Source organism: Pieris napi, chromosome 9, assembly GCF_905475465.1.
Source record: "Pieris napi chromosome 9, ilPieNapi1.2, whole genome shotgun sequence".
In the NCBI taxonomy this organism is placed as follows: Eukaryota; Metazoa; Arthropoda; class Insecta; order Lepidoptera; family Pieridae; genus Pieris; species Pieris napi.
The window spans coordinates 3,659,039-3,681,190 of NC_062242.1; the positions used below are offsets into that span (position 1 = coordinate 3,659,039).

Below are 22,152 nucleotides of genomic sequence, written 5' to 3' on the forward strand. Positions count from 1 at the left end.
TATATATTTATTCAATTTTGTCGCAAAAACGAATTTATATCATAAAAGTCCCATCAATACAGCAAAAAATTATTAAATGGCAACTCTAAAAAGTACCTGTTATGGCGCCAACTCTCTTCCGAACATTGTTTAGTGGTATTAAAACACCTTGATTCTTATGTTCCGCTTCACAGAACTCTTTCACCTTTAATATAATTTCTCGAGCCGAACATTTTACAACTTTTGGCATTGTAATCAATCTTCAAAATGCACTAAGCTACTTAAAAAATCACAAAAATCTACCACAACAAACGAACTTGATAACATCGACTAATGACAACATTGCCGACCTGTCAAATTTAGTTCCAAAAATCACCGCGGGACTTCTTTCATGAAAAGCACTATACAACAATTTGTTTGCTTTTTTTTTTTAATCATTCGCCGGGAGAATTTGATTTGACGGTTGACACTTGCCATATGAAACTCTCACTTTTATATGTTTTTTTGGTTTAACTTTTCAGACACTGTTAATTGAACCACAATAAGCGCTTTCAAGACCACCAACTTTAACAATCGACCTTTGTAAAAATTTGTTATTTTTTTAACCTCACGCCGCCAACTTATACTTAGCCGAGTCTAAACGTTAGGTTCCACAGATATCTCATATCCTAGTCTAATCGAATCGTCCTTGGTCTGTCATCTGTGGACACAATCTCGAGAAATCAAATAAAAATAAGTTATGTACGAAATTAAGTTTCAAGTTATTAAGATATAACATGTTTGTATGTAATACAAAAGTATGATTCTACACCAAACTATAACAGTTCTTTTTTCATTTCTTACTCTTACTATAGCTGAAAGTGAGCCATACCTGAAGGAACCATATCGCCCACTAAGTCCACTTGTTAAGTGTAATTTTTTGCCTATAGAATTTCTAGATTGTGATGAGCCAGTAGATCATAAAGGTAACGAAACTGCAAAGAAGGCAGTAAAGCATGGCTGTGTGAAATTCGGAGGTGTTAGATATGAAGATGTGGAGAAAACAAAGGTGCAATGTAAAGCACTAGATGGAATTGAGTGCTATGGAAGCAGGAGTTTTCTTAGGGATGGATTTCCTTGTGTACGATATTCAGGACATTACTTTACAACAACCTTAATTTACAGTATATTACTAGGATTTCTTGGAATGGACAGATTTTGTTTGGGTCAAACAGGTACAGCTGTGGGCAAACTTTTAACATTGGGTGGACTTGGAATTTGGTGGATTGTAGATGTTGTATTATTAATAACTAATAATCTGCATCCAGAAGACGGTAGTAACTGGAACCCATATGTTTAGAAATATATTAACCTAACATCCATCATGTTAGCTATCTTTTATTGTCGACACTTAGAATTAAGCACACACTATATCACTTGTTAATAAGATTTTCTTAATGACTTCAATAAATCATTTTACAGTATACATATTTTTTTCCTACATTCCTTTGGTGACTAAGGCACACCTAACATGATTATGATAAAAGTGGATATATAGCTGTATTAATAGATAAATAATTATTGATATATAGTCTTTGCTCTATTATAACAATATAATATCATAATAAATTTTCAAGATTTATGAGATTGTCGGTAAATATCAGAAATATATTTGGATGTATGTTACAGATACAGTATTATTAAGTATATCAAGTATTTAAGAAAACATTTGAAACTGTCGGAGTTTTCTATTATGATAATTAAAACAACCACTGTAAATTTTACTTTTATTATACTTAAGCCACTAAAGCTGATGCTGTGCTTGATTCGTACTTCCAGTTGGGGGGAAGGACACTCTTGGTCTTATAGTAACGAGCAAGCCTGTGGATTCTAGATTCAACCAGAATAAGCCTGAATTTACTGTCCTTGTCTTTCCTGTTACGTTCCAAGTGCTTCCTCATGGCAACAGCTTTTTTGATTAAGTAGTAAAGGTCTTCTGGTAGATCTGGGGCAAGTCCCATAGCCTTCATAATACGAAGAATCTTTTTACCAGTGACAAACCTGACTTGAGCCACTCCATGGGAATCACGAAGCATAACACCTGAAATTTTAAAAATTAAATGTTTAAAATATATACAATATTACAGAATCAAATTAAGTTAGACTATTGGAAATAAATAGTATCATTTAAAACAGCATAGATAACTAAAATTATATCTGGATTTATATTCCAATATTAAAGATCTATCACAATACACATCCTAATTTAACCTCATTTACAATTAGTATACAATATGTTCCTTAAAACATATAATCTTAATAGGTATTTTAAAGAACACAAAACAAGTAATAACAGCACTCACCAATTTGGGAAGGAGTCAGACCCTTCTTGCCAAACTTGAAAATGTGTTCCTTAACATCTTCAGCGGTTGATTTTAACCAAGTTGGAACGCTGCGACGATAAGGCAACGCTGACTGCGAGATACCCTTGCTGAAATCCAAAATAACTATTGATCAAGACCGCCATGTGTTGATTGCATAGGTTATGTTTTTGTAAAGCTTTTAATACCAATCATACAATAAAAAATTTAATCGGAATTTAAGCCAAACAATCCACTAAGTAAAATAAATGTAAAATTACCCAGGTGCGTGCATACGACCCATGATTGCGGCTTTTTAAAAAATTGCCGTTCTGACAACTACAACAAGGGAAATCAAAAAGATGGTTTCGTTGACGACTTGAAGACCGGAAACCATTAAAACGTTCTATAGTCTTTGGGCAGACATCGGCACAGACTCATGAAAAACACATTAAAGTTATTATAGGTCTACACTCTACCCGAATCTCATAGCATAAAACAAATATAAAAAATAAGATTTTCATAATGTCAAGTGTCATCCGTTAAATCAAAGTACGAGATCTGAGATTTTAAGATTATCTTCTTGTCGAAAAAGCCACTTTCAATTTAAGCGAGAAATATTTTCAATATTTATCGTAAAATAAAGGAAGAAGAAGGTGTAAATCAGCGCAGTGACTATTCATACGGATATCCGTATAAATAGTCACTGCGTTGGCGGCCATTCACGGGCGATCCATCGATACATTTGGCACGCTGTCGATCCAAAACTCGTCCATGAATGTGAAAACACTGTCGGTCCAAATGGATTGGCTCGGCGCGATGGAGTTCCAACTGCGCGAATGTCCATCGCGCCGAGTCAATTGGCGCGGCGCGTATACGCAGGCGGCGCGCTCGTGAATGCGGAAAACCAACGGTCCGGTCGGTCTGAGTCTAACTGCTATCTTCCGCGCAATCACCCTTAAGTGGCGCTGGGAGTCCCGTTACGCCCATGGGCTTGCGGGGGGTTGCGGGATACGCGTCCCGCTCAACGGCGGGACGGTCGTTGGGGCGGGCCTGGAGCGGCCCTGAACCTCGTTTGCGCTGCGGAGCGTCTTCGCTCACGCAGCGCCTCTCCTCTCATGTCGGTGGGGCTGGTGGCGCCCCCCCGTGGCGGCAACGAGCGCGCGCGGGCGCGGTCGTACCACACCGGGTGAGACCCTCGGTTACCCGAGGGAAGCCCAGCGAGGCAGACCAGCGGACGAATCCTCTGCGCGCTCCGAGACGCCGACGGGAGGGGTCCAGCCCTTTTGTCTTGGATGTTGATGTTATAAATGTGTTATTGAGATTCATCTGGTTCCGCGCAAACCAGCTCGCGGCTCGCCTGTGGTCTGGAGGTCGTGTATGGTGCGGGGCGAGGCGCTGGAGGTGCTGGAAGCCTAACAAAACAAACAAAAACGCGATGCAGCATTAGAGGTTTTGCTAAGTTTTTATAAAACCAAATCGCCTAACGCCACTATTGACACAGTAAAAAAGAAACTTCAGGCACTAAGAGCCTCATTCAGGAAAGAGTTTAATAAAGTAAGTACTTCTTCTTCCTATCCGGTGCACTCTTGACAGAGCGGTCGTGACCGCTAGGAAGTAGTTGTAGGGGCAGATGTGATGCGCTTCACGACGTTTTGCTACCTACCGACCTACTACGTTGTTGAATACGCGGTACGCTATTTTTTTTAAAGACAATTCACACCAATTGACCTAGTCCCATGCTAAGCTGGTGAAGCTTGTGGTATGGGTACTAGGCAACTGATATACATACATATTATAGATAGACATATAAATACATATTTAAGCACCCAAAACCTAAGCACAACACCAAATGCTCATCACATCGATGTTCGTCTCAGCCGGGGATCGAACCCGGGACCCATGGATTCGTAGTCAGGGTTACTAACTACTAGACCAATGAGTCGTAGTTTATCGGACCGAGAGTGGTATAAAAAAATAATCCAATTATTAATAAACAAAGGATATTAAATTAATCCTTTGTTTATAATTTAATATACAGGTTGGAATTTATTCATACACTGATTGACTTCTCGTCGTAAATACCGTCACAATAGGGTTAAAAAGAAAACAATAAATACATTATTTATTTATTTATTTCAGGTTAAAGCATCAATGCAATCAGGAGCTGGTACAGATGACATCCATGTTCCAAAATTATGGTACTATGACGAATTAATACTATTAGAACAAGAGACCAAAAAATCAGGCCGATGATTTCACTGAATAACAAACATTACCTGTCGACATCGTTAAAATGATTCATGTGCACTTTTTTATTATTATTAGTATCATTTTTTTTAATGTACCTATCCTTTATTAGTTTAGTTTGTTTTTTTGTGTTCCTGTTTAGTTTCTTTTTCTTTACATGTATTTTTGCACTTTTTGCCTACCTTATGTAATTTAATACATTTTCTTTTGTGGTTGCCTGGAAGAGATCGCTCGAAAGCGATAAGGCCGCCAGTTGCCTTTCCTTTACTTGTAATTTTGTTAAATTTTTATATCATAAAGCAACAAAGTGTAAATAAATAAATAAATAATTGTAACTTGATTTTTATAATAAAGAATATTCATAAATATAACAGTTCTTTTTACTTAATTTCATATAATCCTTAAGAGCAAAAAGAATAGCTTTACATGTATCAGGAATTATCACTCCCAAACGTTGTGGAGAGATAAGTGTAGGAAATTTCAACTCCTCATATGACATGCCCGAAGCTAAGAATCGAAGAGTGGCACTAAGTCGTTCATGAGGACTTATAGCTTCCCTCATATTAGTGTTTTTTTTCTGAATCAGCGGAGTCTCCAGTTCCAAAAGTTTAAAATAGGTAGGTTCATCCATTCGCATATAATTCCTCCAGTCAGTTGGCTCCAAAGTCAATTCCTTCATTAAATTTATGTGAGTGAGTTGCGATCTTTTCAGCAACCAACCAATCCTTACACCACTTTATTTTTTTTTAAACTAGACAAATCGCTATGGTAGATAAATAAAACTCATCTTCTGAATCGAAGTTCATTATGAACACGTCCGGTGCTATCGACGCCTACACTCCAAATGATCAAATGGAACGGCTCGCTGGCGCGTTCGTGAATGGCATGAATTTGGCTCGGCGCGACGTCGAGTATCGAGCCCGTGGCGCGAAAGCCATATGGATCGCCCGTGAATGGCCACCATAATGTTTTGAGAAAATGTTTTGTGAATGTAAACATTTGCAAATCAGCAAGAGAAACCTATAGGGATTTCATTGAATATGCGCAACTGCGTTGTGAATCAGGTCTTTACAATTTGTATAAATACTATTTACAACTATTTGTAATTCATTTTACACAGAAATCACTGTTTAAATTTATCAGAAATTGCAGTCTTGAAGTCTGTTTACTAATTTACAAGCATAGTAGGTACGTCACAGGGACTTGAAGTGTTTGGCGGGTTCTTAAAATTATGAGATTTTGAAGCAATAAGTAAGCAACAGAATTAAGAATAACAATTTGTATAGGTAATAAATAATTGATAATTGGTTTATCTTGGATCCTATTGGATCGTATAGTCGCCAACCGAACATGTAATGATCGCATTGGGTAGTCTATCCATGGTCTATGCCTAACAATTATTTTACTTTTGTCTGTGACCTGCTCCGCACTTCATGGAAAAATTATAACTACAGAATATAGATTTTATGTATTAGATGTCGTTTTGTGTTAAAAATAATGGCTGAACAATACGGAATATCTCAAACGGAATATGAACTTATTAAAAAACAAGCTGCTAGGCGAGCTGAAATGCGTCGTGAATTCCTAAAACAGCGGACAAACCCATTTAAACATGCCGCTGAAGCTGGCTTTGTTGTAAGTTTTATTACGTAATTAGTATTTAATTTATATATATTATGTATTTGAATTAGTGATAATTGGTACCTATGTTATGTTTTTGTTTTAGTTCGACGATGCCCATCAGAGATTTATCTCTATGAAAGTAACGCAATTTGAATATTTCAAACCCAATCGAAGAACTGCTATATTTGGAATTGGAGCTGTTGTTATACCTATGTTTTTGTATGGATTTCTTATTCAAAAAGAACGATCAATTCGAGAAGCAAAATGCCGATCTGGAGAACTTCGGTACAGAGATAGACTATTTAAGCTGTCTTAAGTTGCTGCTGTGATTCAGAAAAATAACTAATTAAAGTAGTTCAAATTTATGTATGTGAATAAAATCTATAGAAGAAAATAACATATTATCTATTTCTTTTAATTCAAGTACTGTACTAAGTTTTGAAAAATAACATAATTTGTTCTATGTTTAAATTTGAATGACATGAAAATGAGTGCATTTTTTTATTGTCAAATGGTTACAATTATTATTAATGAAAGCAAGTTGCTTAATATTTCAAAGATATAATGTGCGACTATGCTTTTTCTGAAATTGAATGTAAAATAATTAAAGCCCAGATTGAAAGAAGAGCTAAATATAGACAAGAATTTTTGAGATTGAGAACTGATCCATGTAAACATTCTCTTGAGTCAGGATTTGTTGTAAGTATTTAGCATGTTCCTCTTATTTAGTTGGAAAGAACAAAAGGAACTATTAAACATATTGACATCAAATGTTGGATGTTCTATGTTTGTGTTGGTGTAAGAAATTTATATATTATTTAAATACTTTTGCTTGTGTATAGTGTTTAAATAATATATTAATTCTGTGTTCCCAGATTATATGGGTTGGATTGAGCTGAGAGGCTTATGTATTATGTTGATAATACTATGAATCACAATTAATTACAGTCTGTGCCACTATCATTTTGTCATAAAACTTGTCCGAGTGTAATTAATTTATATATATTTTTTAGTTTGATGAAGCCCATCAGAGATTTATATCATTGAAAGTAACACAATATGAATTTTTTAAACCCAACCTCCATACGGCTTTGTTTGGAATAGGAGCTGTCATTGTACCTATGTTTTTATATGGCTATCTTATACATAAAGAGCGATCAACTCGCGAAGCAAAGTGCAGATCTGGGGAGCTTCGTTACAGAGACAGACTATTTAAGCTGTCGTAAATTGTTGTTATATACTGAATAAAAATAATGCAGTACAGTAGAAAAAAAATGTAAATAAATTCTACACAAGAAAATATTCTACTTTTCTTTCGACTTAAATAAAGCCTTTTTGTTCTCTATTTAAATTTGAATTTTGCTATTGTGAAATGATCATAATTCTTATCAAACTGATTATATATCTAGAAAGAAAATAAAATTTCAATCAACACTAGAACTGTAATTTTCCCATCTATGGGCATTCAACACAGAGACTCAATTTACAGCTTGATCATACACATGATTATTTCATCTTCATTAAAGCTAAAAACATTTGTGGAAACAGCAGGGAATGCTGCATAAGTTATCTGCATGTTTATGATTACATATGAACTGAATAAAAAAAAAACACCAACCTAATTTAGTATTGGAAATTAAAATATTGGTAGAGAATATTAGATTTGTTAAAAAATATTTTGTTGCACTTGTAATGTTTTTAATATTCTGAATGTCTTAAGAAATAATAATGTAGAATATATTATGTTTTGCAAAATATTATCTATATTATCTTCCTTAGGTCAGTTCCAACTATGACTATGAAGACCTATTTAGTGGTGCTGTCAAAAGTTTTTGGAACTTAAAATTAGTATTTTTTTTCTTAAAATATAAAACATAACAAAGGGGATTATTTTGATTTAAAAAATTATCGGTCATCCAATGACTTGTCCCTCAAAATCACAGCATCATCAAATTTAACCATATATGTTGTGCCTTTATGCCAATGAGCAGTCACTTTAGCAGCCTGAAATTGAAAAAAAAAACAAGTGTATTGTTTATTTACACTATCAGTATGTTAAACTCTGAAATATTTAAATGAGAAAAAAAATCTAAATATTATATAAAAACTTACAAAGCCACTTCTAGTTAAAACTGCTTCAATAATTCCAGCGTTGAAAGATGCACAGTTAAGGGATCCTTTGTCTTTAGGTACACTTATAAATTTATTTACCTGAAACATTTAAATATTAATACAGATTTATTGGTCAAATGTTTAAATTTATCTTAATACTGATAAACAAACTAAAATGTGATGCACATTCAGTTAAAATATTTTTAAAATGCATGAACAATCCTTTGGGTCAGTTGAGAATGGTATCCATATATGTATTGATATAAATCCACTTATATACAAATATTGAATTGCTTTTTTTCTTCAATATATGTAAACTTGTGCTGGAAGCTGATGCTAGAAAAATGCCTCAGAGAGAATTGAAGACAATTTTCAGGCTTGAAAGATTGTAAAAACTAGAACCCAAATACTTTAACTGCTAAACTTTGAAAACTCATAACAATAAAATAACAACAAGCCAATAGGAAATTAGTATCGGAAGAAGTTTGTATTTGAGAAAGCGAGCAGTATTCAATATAAGTTGTACTATAGCCTTGTGAAGCTGCATAATTGTATTTAAGCAAGATCAGTATATTTGTAAACAAGTTACCAGAGCATCCTTTTCAATAATATAGTATGTCCTTTCATCATCATTTGCATGCTCTAACTTATCTGCTTCTTTACCAAATAATACCTAAAAAAAATTGTATTAAGTGTCATGTCATGTTGGTTATGATGAGAGAATTAAAGTAAATAATCTATTTCAAATAGTGTGGCAATGGCTAAAAAATTTAAGGATTAAGAATTAACTGATGCTCTTGGTTTAATTTTATTGCTGCATTTTACATACCTTCCACAGAGTTGATTTAACAAACAATAGCATGTTAAGAAGTTTTATTTCTCGTTTACTATTTCTTTCTCTAACAAAGTATAAATCTAGCAATCTGCTACCAACGTCTTGTCCCATTTCAGACAGTCTGAAAAATTAAAGTTGTTTCATCACAGCATAGTAAACTTAAGCACCCCTAACACTTTACAGTTAAGTTAGTATAGAGTTTAGTAAGCATGGCCACATTTTTAATTTAAGTTACCTACTTTTTGAAAGATCTTTGCCCAAATAATTGCACTATGTTATATGTAACGGATATATATACGTCTTTTTGCAACTCCCAGTGGTTTGGGTTCAACAACTATTTAAAATTTTGTAACTACTTACTTAGTCTGTAATTCCTGTATGGAATGCGAACGATTTTGACTATACTGTACTATTTCTGAAAACAGCAGAGCGTAAATAGCTAGAGAGACTTCGCCTTTTCCTTTACTGAGAGGCTTGTCAAGAATTGATGATTTTGAACGACTAGATGACATTTTATTTGCCTGAACTGGAGTAGGAAGAGGTTTGAAACTTGGTTACAGCAGCAGACCGCTATAGTATCAATTTTAAACAGAATTTTAGGTTTGTATATTGTTCAAAGTTAAACCTTTGGCTCAATTTTAAAACTAATTTGACACTTGAAAGAAATCAGTAAAATGTAAATACCATAACTCGACTGACGGATAGATCCACAGATAGTATAAAAACGAGTCGGATTTTTAAGTTCTATCCGATCTTGAAAATATTAACAATAAAAGAAAATGTAGGTAGTACTAGTAGCGTAAAAAAATATAATCAATCTCAATGTTGTTGTAAATAAAAGTTTCCACAACGACACTTAGCGCAATCTAAGTTTAGAATTTCAAAATCCGGTGCATTTATAACGTACGGGAGTCGGACTAGGCTTCTTGTTTCTGAATCTTACAGTATATCTGCTCCAAGTTGAATCATTAAATTGTTCTTAAGAGAAGAAAACCTATTCTATAAACCAGTAGATTATTCTATACAAGAGACCGATTATGTAATTGATTTATAAGGCTATAAAGGTGTAGTTCATAATACTTTGCTATAAGTCAATTTTATAATAGAAGTGATACAATGGAGTGTAAGTTTTAGCTATTATATGCTAAGAGAACTTAAATGAAACACTAAAAAGGCTTATCTATTTAATAATAACATCATTTCTTTCTTCACTATAAAATAGAATATGTCCATACATGGGACGGTGTCAGAACATACTTATTTTTATATTATACAATTGCATCAATAAAACAATTGTAATGTAAAACACTTTTATTTAATAATTATTTATAAAGACCTGCACCTTTTTGTTACACAATGTATAATTAATTAACACCTTATCAATTATGTATTTGAATTTTTAAATTGTACAATTTGTTCTGTAAGCTTTATTTTTATTTAAATTAATGTAAGGAGTTAACATTTCTTATTTTTGTAAGAGTAAGAACAATTACATATTCACATCTTGCAGTATGATATAAACCATACAGTGATTATAGGGAAACAAATTAAAGCACAACCAATAAAATAAAAAACCTGCTCCAGGGGCAGGCTCGGATTATAGCAACACTGAGAATAGTTGTACTCATGAAAATGGATAGTGTATAAATATTGTAATATAATAAACTCAATCATAAAATAAAGTTTAATTTACAAGAACAGGGATCTGTAATTATTGTTTCTTTTCTATAAATTTACAACATACAGACATGTATGTCCTTTAAGGATAGTTTTGACTTGAATAATTTAACAATCTTCTTTCTTATTAATTTAATAATAATATGACAATGTAAGACTGCAGGTACAAATTTCTACTACATAATGTAGGTTTTATTAGTAATTGTTAAGACTTAAATTTAATTGTGAAGTAAAAATAAATAACAAAAGATCCAACTCTTTGGTTGTTTTGTGGGATTGTGGTAAGTGCTAATAAAATATTTACAAGATTTTGCATTGAATTTGGCATTTTTTTAAAGATTACTGCCAAAAATTTCATTATGTTATATGGTTGTACAATTTTAATTTTAATAAATATAATAGCACAATCTGCTATATTTCAATGAGTGGAAGTCATGTTTCTAGTACACTATGAGCTGTATCAAATACACTACAGAAAATAACAAAATATCATTTAGTAGTTAAAACATTTGTGCCATTTGTAAAAAAGCAGACTATATCAAATGCCTATTGAAAATCTTATTGTATTTGAGATAATGTAATTGTATTAATAGATTATAAGAACATCTAGTTAGTACAGATATACTAGAATGTTCACTATATTTAATTTACTGTGCATCATATCTACATATTTGCCATTATATCACTTAACACCAAATTCTCTTAAAACAGTGGATTACACAAAACCGAAGTTTTAAGTGACTAAGGTTTTTAATTAAATTATTTACAACAATTAGCAGCATGTAGATTGTACAGTTTCTGCTTCAAGAAGGTTAAAGTCCATACCATTTGGTCGATTGAAACCAGATTTTATACCATCCCAGCCATCCTCAACTTTGTATTCACCTGTTTGAATCCGATTGTAAACTTCTTGAGCAACAAGGATAAATGCTTGTTCAACATTTACCCCTGTCTTTGCTGAAGTCTCAACATGATGTAAGCCTATAATAAAATATTAAATAAATGATTAGACACTTACTCTTTAAAATTTAACTGATATTGATAATATTTATTACTAATAATTATTTTTACATATCATAGAACAATATTCTTTAATATATTTTATAAAAATAGTTGGAAGTTCCTAGTAACAAATTAAGTAACCTTCATTCATTTGATTAGTAAGACAAGGTCTTTAAATTTCAAATATTTTACAAGGTTGATTAGATTTGAGTCAAGAAATATATTAATTTGTTGCAAAACAATGGACAGTTGTTTATTCTAAAATTATTATATATACTGTTGTTGATTGCTGAAGTACTTAAACACAAAATACATAGTTCTACATGCAACAGTTCCAAAAAATAATCCCTATCACATAACAAACTAAAAAAAAGGGAACACAATAATTAAGCTTTTAGGTTCAATTATAAATCAAGTTATTCAAAAACATATTTTAATATACCTTTTATTAAAATCTCTTACAATAGCTAGATTTATGATAAAGGATTTCTAATTTAGTATGAGTTAATACATTAGACATTGAATACATACCATTTTCTTCTGCAAACATCCTAGCCTCTTCACAGGAAACCTCCCTGCGTGCACCGTTTTTAGAATCTGTTCCTACAAGATCTACTTTACACCCAACAAGAGCAAATACTGGTCTATGTGGCTCTATGTGACGTTTTGCTTCCATCATCCATAGGGGAATATGCTCAAAGCTCGATCTATTACAAACATCGTAAACTAGAAGAGCGCCCACTGAATTTCTATAATACGATTTCGTTATTGATCTAAATCTTTCTTGACCAGCAGTATCCCACAATTGTAATTTGATTCGCGTACCATCCTGTACTTCAATGATACGCGCAAAGAAATCTACTCCAACGGTGGGATCCGACAACTGAAACATAATGCGTAATTTACATAACAAAATTTCCAAAAAAAAAATATAACAACAAAGGAATTTACCTCAGCAAATTTTCCATCTGTGAAGTATTTAAGAAGCGAACTTTTGCCGACGGTGCTGTCTCCGATTAAAATAAGTCTAAATTGATAGTCGAATATGGGATCAACCATTTTCTAACATGTAATAATAGTGATTCCTTGAGTATTTTACGTATTAACGCAAAAAATATATTAATACTACGAAATTGAACACACACTTGACCACAGATGTAGATAATGTGTACCTTTTACTCCTTTTAGTTTAGTTACTTTGAACACTTGACTTTGACAGTCAGTAAGAATTTAAGATGCTGCAACTGTGGTCTGTGTATCCGCCTGAGTTACCTTAACACAATGTTTTACAATTTATTTTGCATTTTAATTAATTGCTTTAGCCACTAGTCCACCCTATCATCTTTGCTTGGTGGTCGTCAACGTTAATAAAATATTTGGCTAATTACATGTACGTGTAAAATGTATGAAATAAAAATTCTACACGGCCTAAGAAGTAGAAAAAGAACCTAATAGGTACTTCTTAGTCCGTGTATAAACAATCTGCAAGCTGAAATTATAAAAAAAAACAGATAGGGATGCTGTGCAGTACAGATACTGTGCAGTAAATATTATCTGTGATAGAGATCGTTTCACGATAGTTTAACGTTTTCACTTTTCCCAGTCCCCAGACATTGAATAACAATTATATTATTAGCATTCAGGAATATTATTAAACACGCTATAATCCTAATTTTAACATAGAATATTATTATTTATTATATATTGTCTGCTTTTGGGGATATACATGCTTTTTAGTAACTAGCTAAGAATTTGTTAAAACAGTTTCTCCAAAAGTTACTATCCCGCCGATATATTACAACTGATGATAAGAACCAAACAATGAGTTTTACACAAGGATTAGCGAAGATCAAAGAAAACGATGATAAACATAAAACAACTCCAATCGGTAAGTTCTTTCTAACAATAAAATATATACTTGTTTAACATTGGAATTTGTTAAGTCTTAACATAACCTCTATCATATAATTCTTTATAGCGAAGGTGGCACCTGAACTCAAACAGAATAATGATGTTGATACACAAATATCAAAGACTTGCGCTGTTCTAGGTTGTGAGGAATCAAAAAATTTTAATGCCGACTCATTTTTCCCGTAAGTAAACCGCAAAATAATATATCCGATATTGTTTTAATTTGTGTATGTCCTAGATTAAATAATCTTTATAAATAAATGGTATTTCTTTGAAATTAGGGTGATTCATTCAAACTATAACTAATAAATATATTTCGGTAGTTTTATTTTGAAACTTGTACTGAAACTGATTCTTGTTTATACTGCCAATATTTGAAAAATACTTACGATTTTAAATGGACTAACAGAATGGAAACACTCCTTTTGTTGAATTTCCTATAATATACATATATTTTTAGTATACAGCAATAAACACCTACCTAAACAAGCTTAAAAAGAATATTGCATATTTTGTGTTATGCAGGGAATATGTTAATTCAGTCTAACTTTTGTCTTGCTTAAAGCTGATTTACACTGGTTTTTAGCTTTCCTGAAGATGAACACCTAAGACAGATATGGACAGATCTTACTGGAAGGAACAATTGGACACCCACAGATTACTCTTATATTTGTGTTCAACACTTTTCAGTAGATTGTTTTGAATGTGACTCTAATAATGCTGTAGTTCTTATTAATAAGGCAGTACCCTCATTAAAACTACCTAAACATGTTTTAGAGGTGAGTAAAATGTGAGCTATTGTAGTAAATTAATAAACCTTGCATTACATTTTAAATAGCAATCAGAACTTCATTGCTAGTCAGTAAGGGAGGGATCTCCATTATTTCTTGAAGCTACAATATGTATATATAATGTATATTCAGAAAATCTAAATACAGTGGTATTACAAGAGTCAAGTGTCTTTTTCAAAATGTAAAGAAACTTTATTAAAAACAACAATAACAGATGCTTTGAAACAAACAAAGGATGACAATTCATCAAATTATAAATTATGATTTAACAAAACCTACATAAATCATAGTTATTGTCAGTTTACTATATTGCAAGCTATCTAACAACAACAGTATTTACAATTTTGCCTTATGTTATTAATATTTTTTAAGATTGATTTAACTATCCTATAAAAAATTTACATACCTTTTTTATCTTTAGCATACATGATGCTTATAAAAAAAAATGTTTTAGGTTGAATATATTGAAGAAGATTCATTGGACAATGAAGCTGAAGAAGAAGACTACTTGGAAAATGATTATGAAATGGATGTTGATGATTCAGCTTTTGAGAGATCAGGAACAAATGATACAACTGTACAGAAATCAAATGATTACTCTAAAGAAATATCTATAACAAATGGACCAACACATTCCAATAGTAATTCAAATGTAGACATAAAAGAACATTCTGAAATGGAAAAACCCTTTAGCGACATGCAGATTAAACAAAATGTTAAAGTATTAAAACTCTTTACTGAAGTACAAAGAATGCAACGTGAGTCAATTGAAACAAAAAATAAATATAAATATGCCTTGCGCTCATATAAACGTCAAACACGGTTTTTAACAAGGCTTCGTGAAGTAATAGAAATGAAAAAGAAAATTTTAGAACAAAAGAAGAAAAAGAAGTCTCGAATTCTTCTATCATTGCAAGACAAAATAAAAGAAGATACAAGTGGTCTTGTTCTAGCAATGCCAACTAGACACACCGATGACTTAAAGAATTTTGCACTGAGTATTTATAAATATTCTCCGCAGGCCTACATATATATCAGAAATGCTCTTAGAACTCTTTTACCAGGCATTGAAACATTGGATTCATGGATGAATTCAGGCTATGAGCCAAGAAATGTTCTCACTAACAGTAACCTTATAAAAATTACAACAGATTTAAATGAAACGGAAATGAATTGTAAGATTACATTGCGTTAGTTTAACAGTATAGTATGATTTCTAAATATTAAGATATCTTCAATTTTTATTTGTGTCAAGTTTACTTTTAATTCAAGAATAAAATAAATCAAATACACAATGTTCATGTCACATGTATTATATTTTTTCAAGTGTAACCTTTTTTATTTACTAAAATGAATGTAGTGAAAATCCATTCACACCATTTGTTGAATTAAAAAATAATACGAGCCCCAATGCAAAATAGTTTGTCTAGTGTGAAATTTTCTGTGAGATTTTTTCTATATTATTTTCATTATTTTTGTATATCTATATACACGTCGCGTTACTTATGGCATTTTTTAATTATGAACCAATAAACTATTTTAGCTTTTTAAATTTATATTTTATACATATCCTGTTGTGTTAAATGAATGTTAAATTTGAAGAACTTATAAGCAAAATAGTTTGTCTAATTGTTAATAGATTCAAAAGAGTTTGTCTATTGGTGAGTTAAATACGATTATTCTTTCTTTGTACAATCATGTTGCATAGTTTAAATTTGTAAAAGTAATTCTGTGTCTATAAATTCTGGAAATTTCAGTTTTTTTTTTAGTTTTCATAACAATGGGTGGTGGCAATCCCGTGTGTTAAGAGCTTTGAAAGTGAATAGTTTGTGGAGCCGTCTATGCTGGCAAATCAAGTAACCAAATATCTAAAGACTTGATACTTCCCAGGTCTACAGTTCAATCTATCATTCAGCACTATAAAAAGAATAGAACGACTTCTTGTTTGAAGAAAACTGGTCGACCGCGCATCACAAGTGCAGTAGAAAACAGAATCCTGAAGGAAATTATCAAAAATAATCGTCGTACTCGAGCTGGAGAACTAAGTGGTAGACGAACTATTTTGCATCGGGGCTTAATATTAGTATAGAATCATGCGTTTTTTTTAAGAAAAGGACATCTTGATTCCCCCTGAATTTGGGAGCAATCCCCCAAGTTGGTATATGGCATTGCTATGGCTTCTAGGCTCTAGCTTTCCAATCCAAATGTTGATGTACGGGAGTGACATTTACCGCTAAGCTTTGTATTTGAAACCTCCCCCTAGTCTTTACTTAATTTACCTACTATATCAATCAAATCATACTTACTGGGCATAGCCCAATTTCAAGATGATCATATTGTTGCGAGGTTGTGTTAAATTAAAATTATATGTAAATATATAAAGTTTTTACCTTTGCCAAATGCCAACCTTATTTTTTTTTTTTTTTTGGAGTTTATGGCCTGGTATCTAGACCTTTAGGCCAATGCCAACCTTAAATGTTTAATATTCTATAGATGGCGCTGAACCAAATAACAAGCATTAAAATATGTCAATTTTGCTAGGTCAATTGACAGCACGTAGTTATAGTCTGTGGCCGGTATTTTTCTTTGACAGTTGTGACTGTAGTCTGTCAGAGTCAGAGAAGGGTTTTAAATTTTAGTTAGTGCCGCTTTTTCTCTCATGGGTGTTGGTTTACACCTTTTAACGCTCGTTTTGTTCACGAAAATAATTTATCCATCTACCATCTGTTCAAATATTGAGCAAGTTTTGAACAAGAAATCTTCTTAAAAGCGTTAGCCTTCGCATCCAAATATTAAGTACTGAATTATTTTTCTTTGTTATTTAATTTTGTGCCTGTGTTGTGTTTTTTGTTTTTAAAGCAGTGTTGTGAATGGATTTGTTGTAACGCGATTATGAAGGCGTGCGCCTCGCAATAGGTACGTAATCTCGCATATTTTATTTATTGCTCGTAATGTGTGAAGCCTTAGATTTCACCCAGGTATAAACGCGACTGTCGCCGCTAACTGGACTTTCGCATTCGTGATTCCTAAAGCGTAATGCATTCCTTAAAAGTAAGCCACAGACCTTAATAGTCGATCAGTTGCTGGTACGTGTTAAGTTTTATACTACTGAGGTCTTTAACAGTGTATTGTTATTCGCGACATGACCGATTAATTTCTCTTCTGACATTTAAGTCTAAAGGATATAATTTCTACTCTTTAATAGTAGACCTATTGTTTTGATTTTAAAATGAATATACAATATTTTAACATTGCTATCCAACTTATAGGAAGACATTCGATTATATCATTATATCATACGACTTGTTGTGCTTGAATTCACACTAGCATTGGCAAAGTATTATAAAATAACAAAGCCTTATAATTGTACCTAAATGCTTGCGAATTTTTATTGCAACTAAAAAAATTAGAAATTGTCAAAGTTTTGGTATGGTTCTGTGATTAAATTCAGTTAATTCACAAAATTTCATTACGTATGTTCTCAACACATAAGAAATCCTATTCCTCTGCTCAACGTCCATAATACTGCTGCAATTAGCCGTTTATCGGGCTTCCTAACACACCGATGCGTAACATCACGTGTCCATTGATGCCATCAATTTTTACTAGACAAGACCGAATACCTTAGACGTATAAAATTAAGACACAACCCTGTCCTAAATACTATAAAAAACGGTGAGTGACAAACATATAATTCATATCAATTACTACCAACAGATATAAAATTATTGTATAAAAATGCAACGCTGTCAAAAACTGTCTTTATCGTATTGACGTAGGCGATAACTTGGCGAGAATATTGTATCAATTGTAACCATTAAGCAATTTTTTTAAGACTGATCTTTTACAGGGCATGTCGCGTATATCGTATATTAATCGTTTATTCCTTAAACATAACGGTGTGAGCTTATGCCATTTAAATTCGTCCCGGTTAAGATCGTAATGATAACAGAGCTTTGCAGAAACAGTAATTGCTTTAAGAAATATTCGTCATCAGATGTGGTATACTTCGTAACATCTTGGTTGGATTTCGAATTTATTTGTCTTGCAGGAATTTCTTAAAGTTACCAGTTGTTAGAAAAAAATATTTAGTAAATTCCAATGGATGTACGAGTTATATTCATATTTTATGCATTGACGCAGCCTACTTTAATCTGTGTATAGATAAATCAATTGTGTTTGTCTATTGTTGTCACTCTATAGCCTAGGCCGACTTAAATAGTTTTTTTTCGTAACAGCAGTACCTAAATTATAAAAGTCCTCAACAACTTTTTAATACATAATGCTGGGCTATGCAACTAATCAATTCAATGTCTTGCAACTGTAACGGAAAACTAAATGTTTTCCGTTGAAAAAAACATTTACGGATTTTTAGCTTATAATTAAATTACAGTACTTTAATAAACTGATACCTCTTAGTTTATGACGGCCAGATTAGAATTTTCTTTATGATTTCGTGTTCTAGAATTAGCATTTTATGTCGAAAAAAAGAGTTGTCAACATACGAAACTAGGCTGGAGCACTTAAAGATGTTGTCATTGGAGTCGTAGAAAATGTATTGATATGTCGTTTGCGTTTAAGATATTTATGAATCGGGTGGATTGGTCCAACGTTTAAACTAAATTTAAATTTCGTGTGGGCAGGCATCCCCATTTGGCCCTCCTTTCAGAATAACACGTTTAGGCCAAAACTCACCGATATCATATCATTTCTGTTGTTTGTTTTTATAATTTATGAATCGATGTATTTTTTCTCTTCGTGATTATGTTTGCCTATAAGTGCTTGTCCCATTAAATCTTGTATTTTGTTTGTCTTTTGTATTTATGTATCAGAGTGCCGAGCGTTGGCAAGATTTTGTAAATAAAATACTTACCAGATCATGTATTTCAAAGCCGTCTTTTCTATATAAGATTGTATACTTTTAACTATTTCATTTTTACAGCCATGATAAGTTTATGTTGTCTATAATAATTTTATTATGCAATAACCACAACCGTTATGGGACAGGTGATATGCAAATGTTTTTACTATGTTAAACTTTATGTAAAAAGTAACAGAGTCTACTGTCCAGAATATTGCAGCGCCACTATTATTACATCTATTGTATTCTTGAAAAGTCGTGAGAATGGCATAACTTAATGAATTCGCACGCTTTATATAATTTACGAAGTAGTATTGGCGATAAAGGATGTCACCCTTATGACACATGACGGTGGTAATTCTAAATATATTAAATTAAAATATACTAAAAATATACTTATAGCATCTTTCAGATCAGATCTTTTGTCTAAATTATCTTGTTTTATCTGTTCACAAATATTTAGTTCCATTATATAAAAAATAATTTAACATCATTAATAAAGTAAAGTCGTAAAAATAGGTTCTGTTGTTTTATCTATATATATAAAAATGAAACCCGTTTTCCGTTGTCACGACATAACATGAAAACGGCTTGACAGTTTTGTCTGATTCTTTTTTTATAATATTCCTTGAAGTACGAGGATGGTTCTTACGGAGAGAAAATTAAAAAAAATTGAGTAAAAAAGTCTAAAAACAACACTTTTCTATATTCCAATACAAAATATTCGTAATAATATTTAAAGGCAATTTGAACTTTAATACCATACCATAAAGTTCAAGTGTTAGTGGAGGGGTGCCGGGGAGGTAAATGTTTATTTTTTGACATTATGTATTTGTTGTATTATCAACTTTCTTTTTTTTATCTTACTAGCTAGACCGATGTCCCGAATAGCAGAAAAAGTATTAAAAAAAAAAAATAATCGACTGTTAGGCGGTACGATGTTGGCCAGGCCAGCTAGTTATATATAAATTGACTGAATATAACGAAACTAAATATAAAAATAAAATATACCGTGGACGTAACCTTTTAAGATGTGCTAAAGTTTATTTTATTTCCAAATCACGCCTAACGTAAAAAAACACTAAAAATTATTTACACCTAAACTTAACATTAATGTTGCTATATTAGAAGCGAGATCGAGGGCTAAAATTATACGGACGAAAACTAGTAAAAATATTTGGAACGCTGCTTTTATGAAAGTGTTTGACCCTATTGTGAAAGAGTATGGCGGGAACTCTAATTTTAAACACTGTAAAATCCAAAAATATAATCCAACATCCCATATTTTATCTGCCGCCTTAGGTTAAATTTAACCATAGAGACAGTTATCAAAACTGAAACTTCGTACGCCATGCTAAAGCTCATAGTTCCCTAGAGAACCGAGTATACGATACGGAAATTGTTTCAGATGTGTTGCTGATATAGGGTTCATAACTTGTCTATGATTTTTATGTATCTAGCAGAAGTTGTAAGAACAGTGTGTTAGCGTGGTCTCCGTAGTGCAAGTAATTATTAGTCTATGGACATGAATTTTGAGAATATATCTATTATAAACAGACGCTGAAACCTGTCTGTCCTTACAAGATAATTTGGTATGGAAACGTGTTTCAGGTTGGATGATTTTGTGGGAAACCTCCGTGACTTAGTGGTTCAGTCGGTCCTGGTTTCGATTCCCAGCTTAAGTCAGCACAACAAGCCTTATCTTGTTTGTATACATAAAGATTGAAAAGTCTTACAAATACAATTGGCAATATTAATTACTGATTATTTTTTCTGCGATTGTGTCCTGTTAAATAACTGCGACAATACTGTAGCCAAATGTGCAATAATATTCAGATTGTGTAGCTTTCCCAGCCAGATTGCCAAATGCGTTTGCTTTGTTTTGCAGTTTGTTGTTTTAATTACCTCTAAAATTAGATAGGATTTAAAGTTACAAACAGTACCATGTTGAAAATCTAAATTAATTTCGAAAACCTATTCTATTTGTTAAACAAATTACCTGATGTAGCATCTCCTGAGTATTTAATAACCATTCATTTTTTATTTAGACCTATAAACATAATGTATATTATATTATGTATATCATATAAAATGGAAGTGATAAAAAAATGGAAGAAAATTGATGCCAAAACCCATTGTAGCCCCACTGGATGATTGTTATACTACTAAATAAACGCGAAAGTTTGTAAGTGTGGATGGATGTTTGTTACTCTTTCACGTAAAAACTACTGAATGGATTTTAATGAAATTTTACAATCGTATAGCTTAAATACATCAGAATAACACATAGGCTAAAGATATTGTGTGAATTGTCCAAAATATCAAGTGAGTAGGAAAAAGTCAACCATCAGCCACTTAAAACCGCTAGAGTTACACATAATATGTAATGTACATAAATGATGTATGATGGAAATGTTTATCTTAAATAGTCCTACAAAAAATCCGCCACAGTATATAGGTATATCTTATGTGTAAGCCATTATAGTCAAAATAGTGAACCATAACTACAATATAAATTGATAATATCAAATGCACAATTGGTAGTTTAAATTGATTCCTTAATGAAAATATAAACTTTTAACGCTTCTGGTATTTAATGTAATTCATATTATGTCTTTCACGCTACATCATTTGAACAAATATTACTTTTATCTTGCGCAGACGAAGTCGCGGGCAACAGCTAGTTAAGCATAAAGGCTTAGTGGTGTTTGTTTTAACACAACGAATCAAAACTTTGATTGAAAAAGAACGTCTGTCACGTTTGCAGCAAAG

At 32.2% G+C, this 22,152-nt stretch overlaps 6 protein-coding genes across 7 annotated transcripts in view; 3 read left to right on the forward strand and 3 right to left on the reverse strand.

Moving 5' to 3' along the window:
- The first annotated feature begins 658 nt into the window (after window positions 1-658).
- On the forward strand, window positions 659-1,444 carry LOC125052374 (TM2 domain-containing protein CG11103). The gene has a single exon (XM_047653185.1). It carries the CDS (start codon window positions 779-781, stop codon window positions 1,316-1,318), a length of 540 nt encoding a protein of 179 aa, XP_047509141.1. The 5' UTR covers window positions 659-778; the 3' UTR covers window positions 1,319-1,444.
- Window positions 1,445-1,731: 287 nt separating this feature from the next.
- Window positions 1,732-2,761, reverse strand: LOC125052375 (40S ribosomal protein S13). The gene is made up of 3 exons (XM_047653186.1): window positions 2,600-2,761; window positions 2,322-2,449; window positions 1,732-2,059 (listed from the first exon to the last, which is right to left on the reverse strand). The coding sequence occupies exons 1-3, from the start codon at window positions 2,620-2,622 to the stop codon at window positions 1,755-1,757; spliced, it is 456 nt and encodes a 151-aa protein (XP_047509142.1). The 5' UTR covers window positions 2,623-2,761; the 3' UTR covers window positions 1,732-1,754.
- Window positions 2,762-7,613: 4,852 nt separating this feature from the next.
- Window positions 7,614-9,805, reverse strand: LOC125052161 (trafficking protein particle complex subunit 5). The gene is made up of 5 exons (XM_047652784.1): window positions 9,499-9,805; window positions 9,133-9,259; window positions 8,893-8,976; window positions 8,304-8,402; window positions 7,614-8,195 (listed from the first exon to the last, which is right to left on the reverse strand). Exons 1-5 carry the CDS (start codon window positions 9,648-9,650, stop codon window positions 8,097-8,099), a joined length of 561 nt encoding a protein of 186 aa, XP_047508740.1. The 5' UTR covers window positions 9,651-9,805; the 3' UTR covers window positions 7,614-8,096.
- A 504-nt stretch (window positions 9,806-10,309) lies between these two features.
- LOC125052160 (ras-related protein Rab-39B) lies at window positions 10,310-12,995 on the reverse strand. The gene is made up of 3 exons (XM_047652783.1): window positions 12,769-12,995; window positions 12,349-12,700; window positions 10,310-11,796 (listed from the first exon to the last, which is right to left on the reverse strand). Exons 1-3 carry the CDS (start codon window positions 12,874-12,876, stop codon window positions 11,588-11,590), a joined length of 669 nt encoding a protein of 222 aa, XP_047508739.1. The 5' UTR covers window positions 12,877-12,995; the 3' UTR covers window positions 10,310-11,587.
- A 374-nt stretch (window positions 12,996-13,369) lies between these two features.
- Window positions 13,370-15,848, forward strand: LOC125052162 (THAP domain-containing protein 1-like). Of its 2 annotated transcripts, none has more exons than XM_047652787.1 (4): window positions 13,370-13,705; window positions 13,801-13,910; window positions 14,315-14,507; window positions 14,974-15,848. In XM_047652787.1, exons 1-4 carry the CDS (start codon window positions 13,679-13,681, stop codon window positions 15,712-15,714), a joined length of 1,071 nt encoding a protein of 356 aa, XP_047508743.1. In that variant the 5' UTR covers window positions 13,370-13,678; the 3' UTR covers window positions 15,715-15,848. The 2 variants fall into 2 exon arrangements, with proteins under 2 accessions (XP_047508743.1, XP_047508742.1); XM_047652786.1 differs by having other exon boundaries at window positions 13,372-13,705; window positions 13,796-13,910.
- A 1,299-nt stretch (window positions 15,849-17,147) lies between these two features.
- Window positions 17,148-22,152, forward strand: part of LOC125052270 — a 110,340-nt gene continuing 105,335 nt past the window's right edge. The window contains exon 1 of the mRNA XM_047653003.1: window positions 17,148-17,435. The gene's annotated coding sequence lies outside the window, so the exon portion shown is untranslated. The remainder of the gene's footprint in view (window positions 17,436-22,152) is intronic.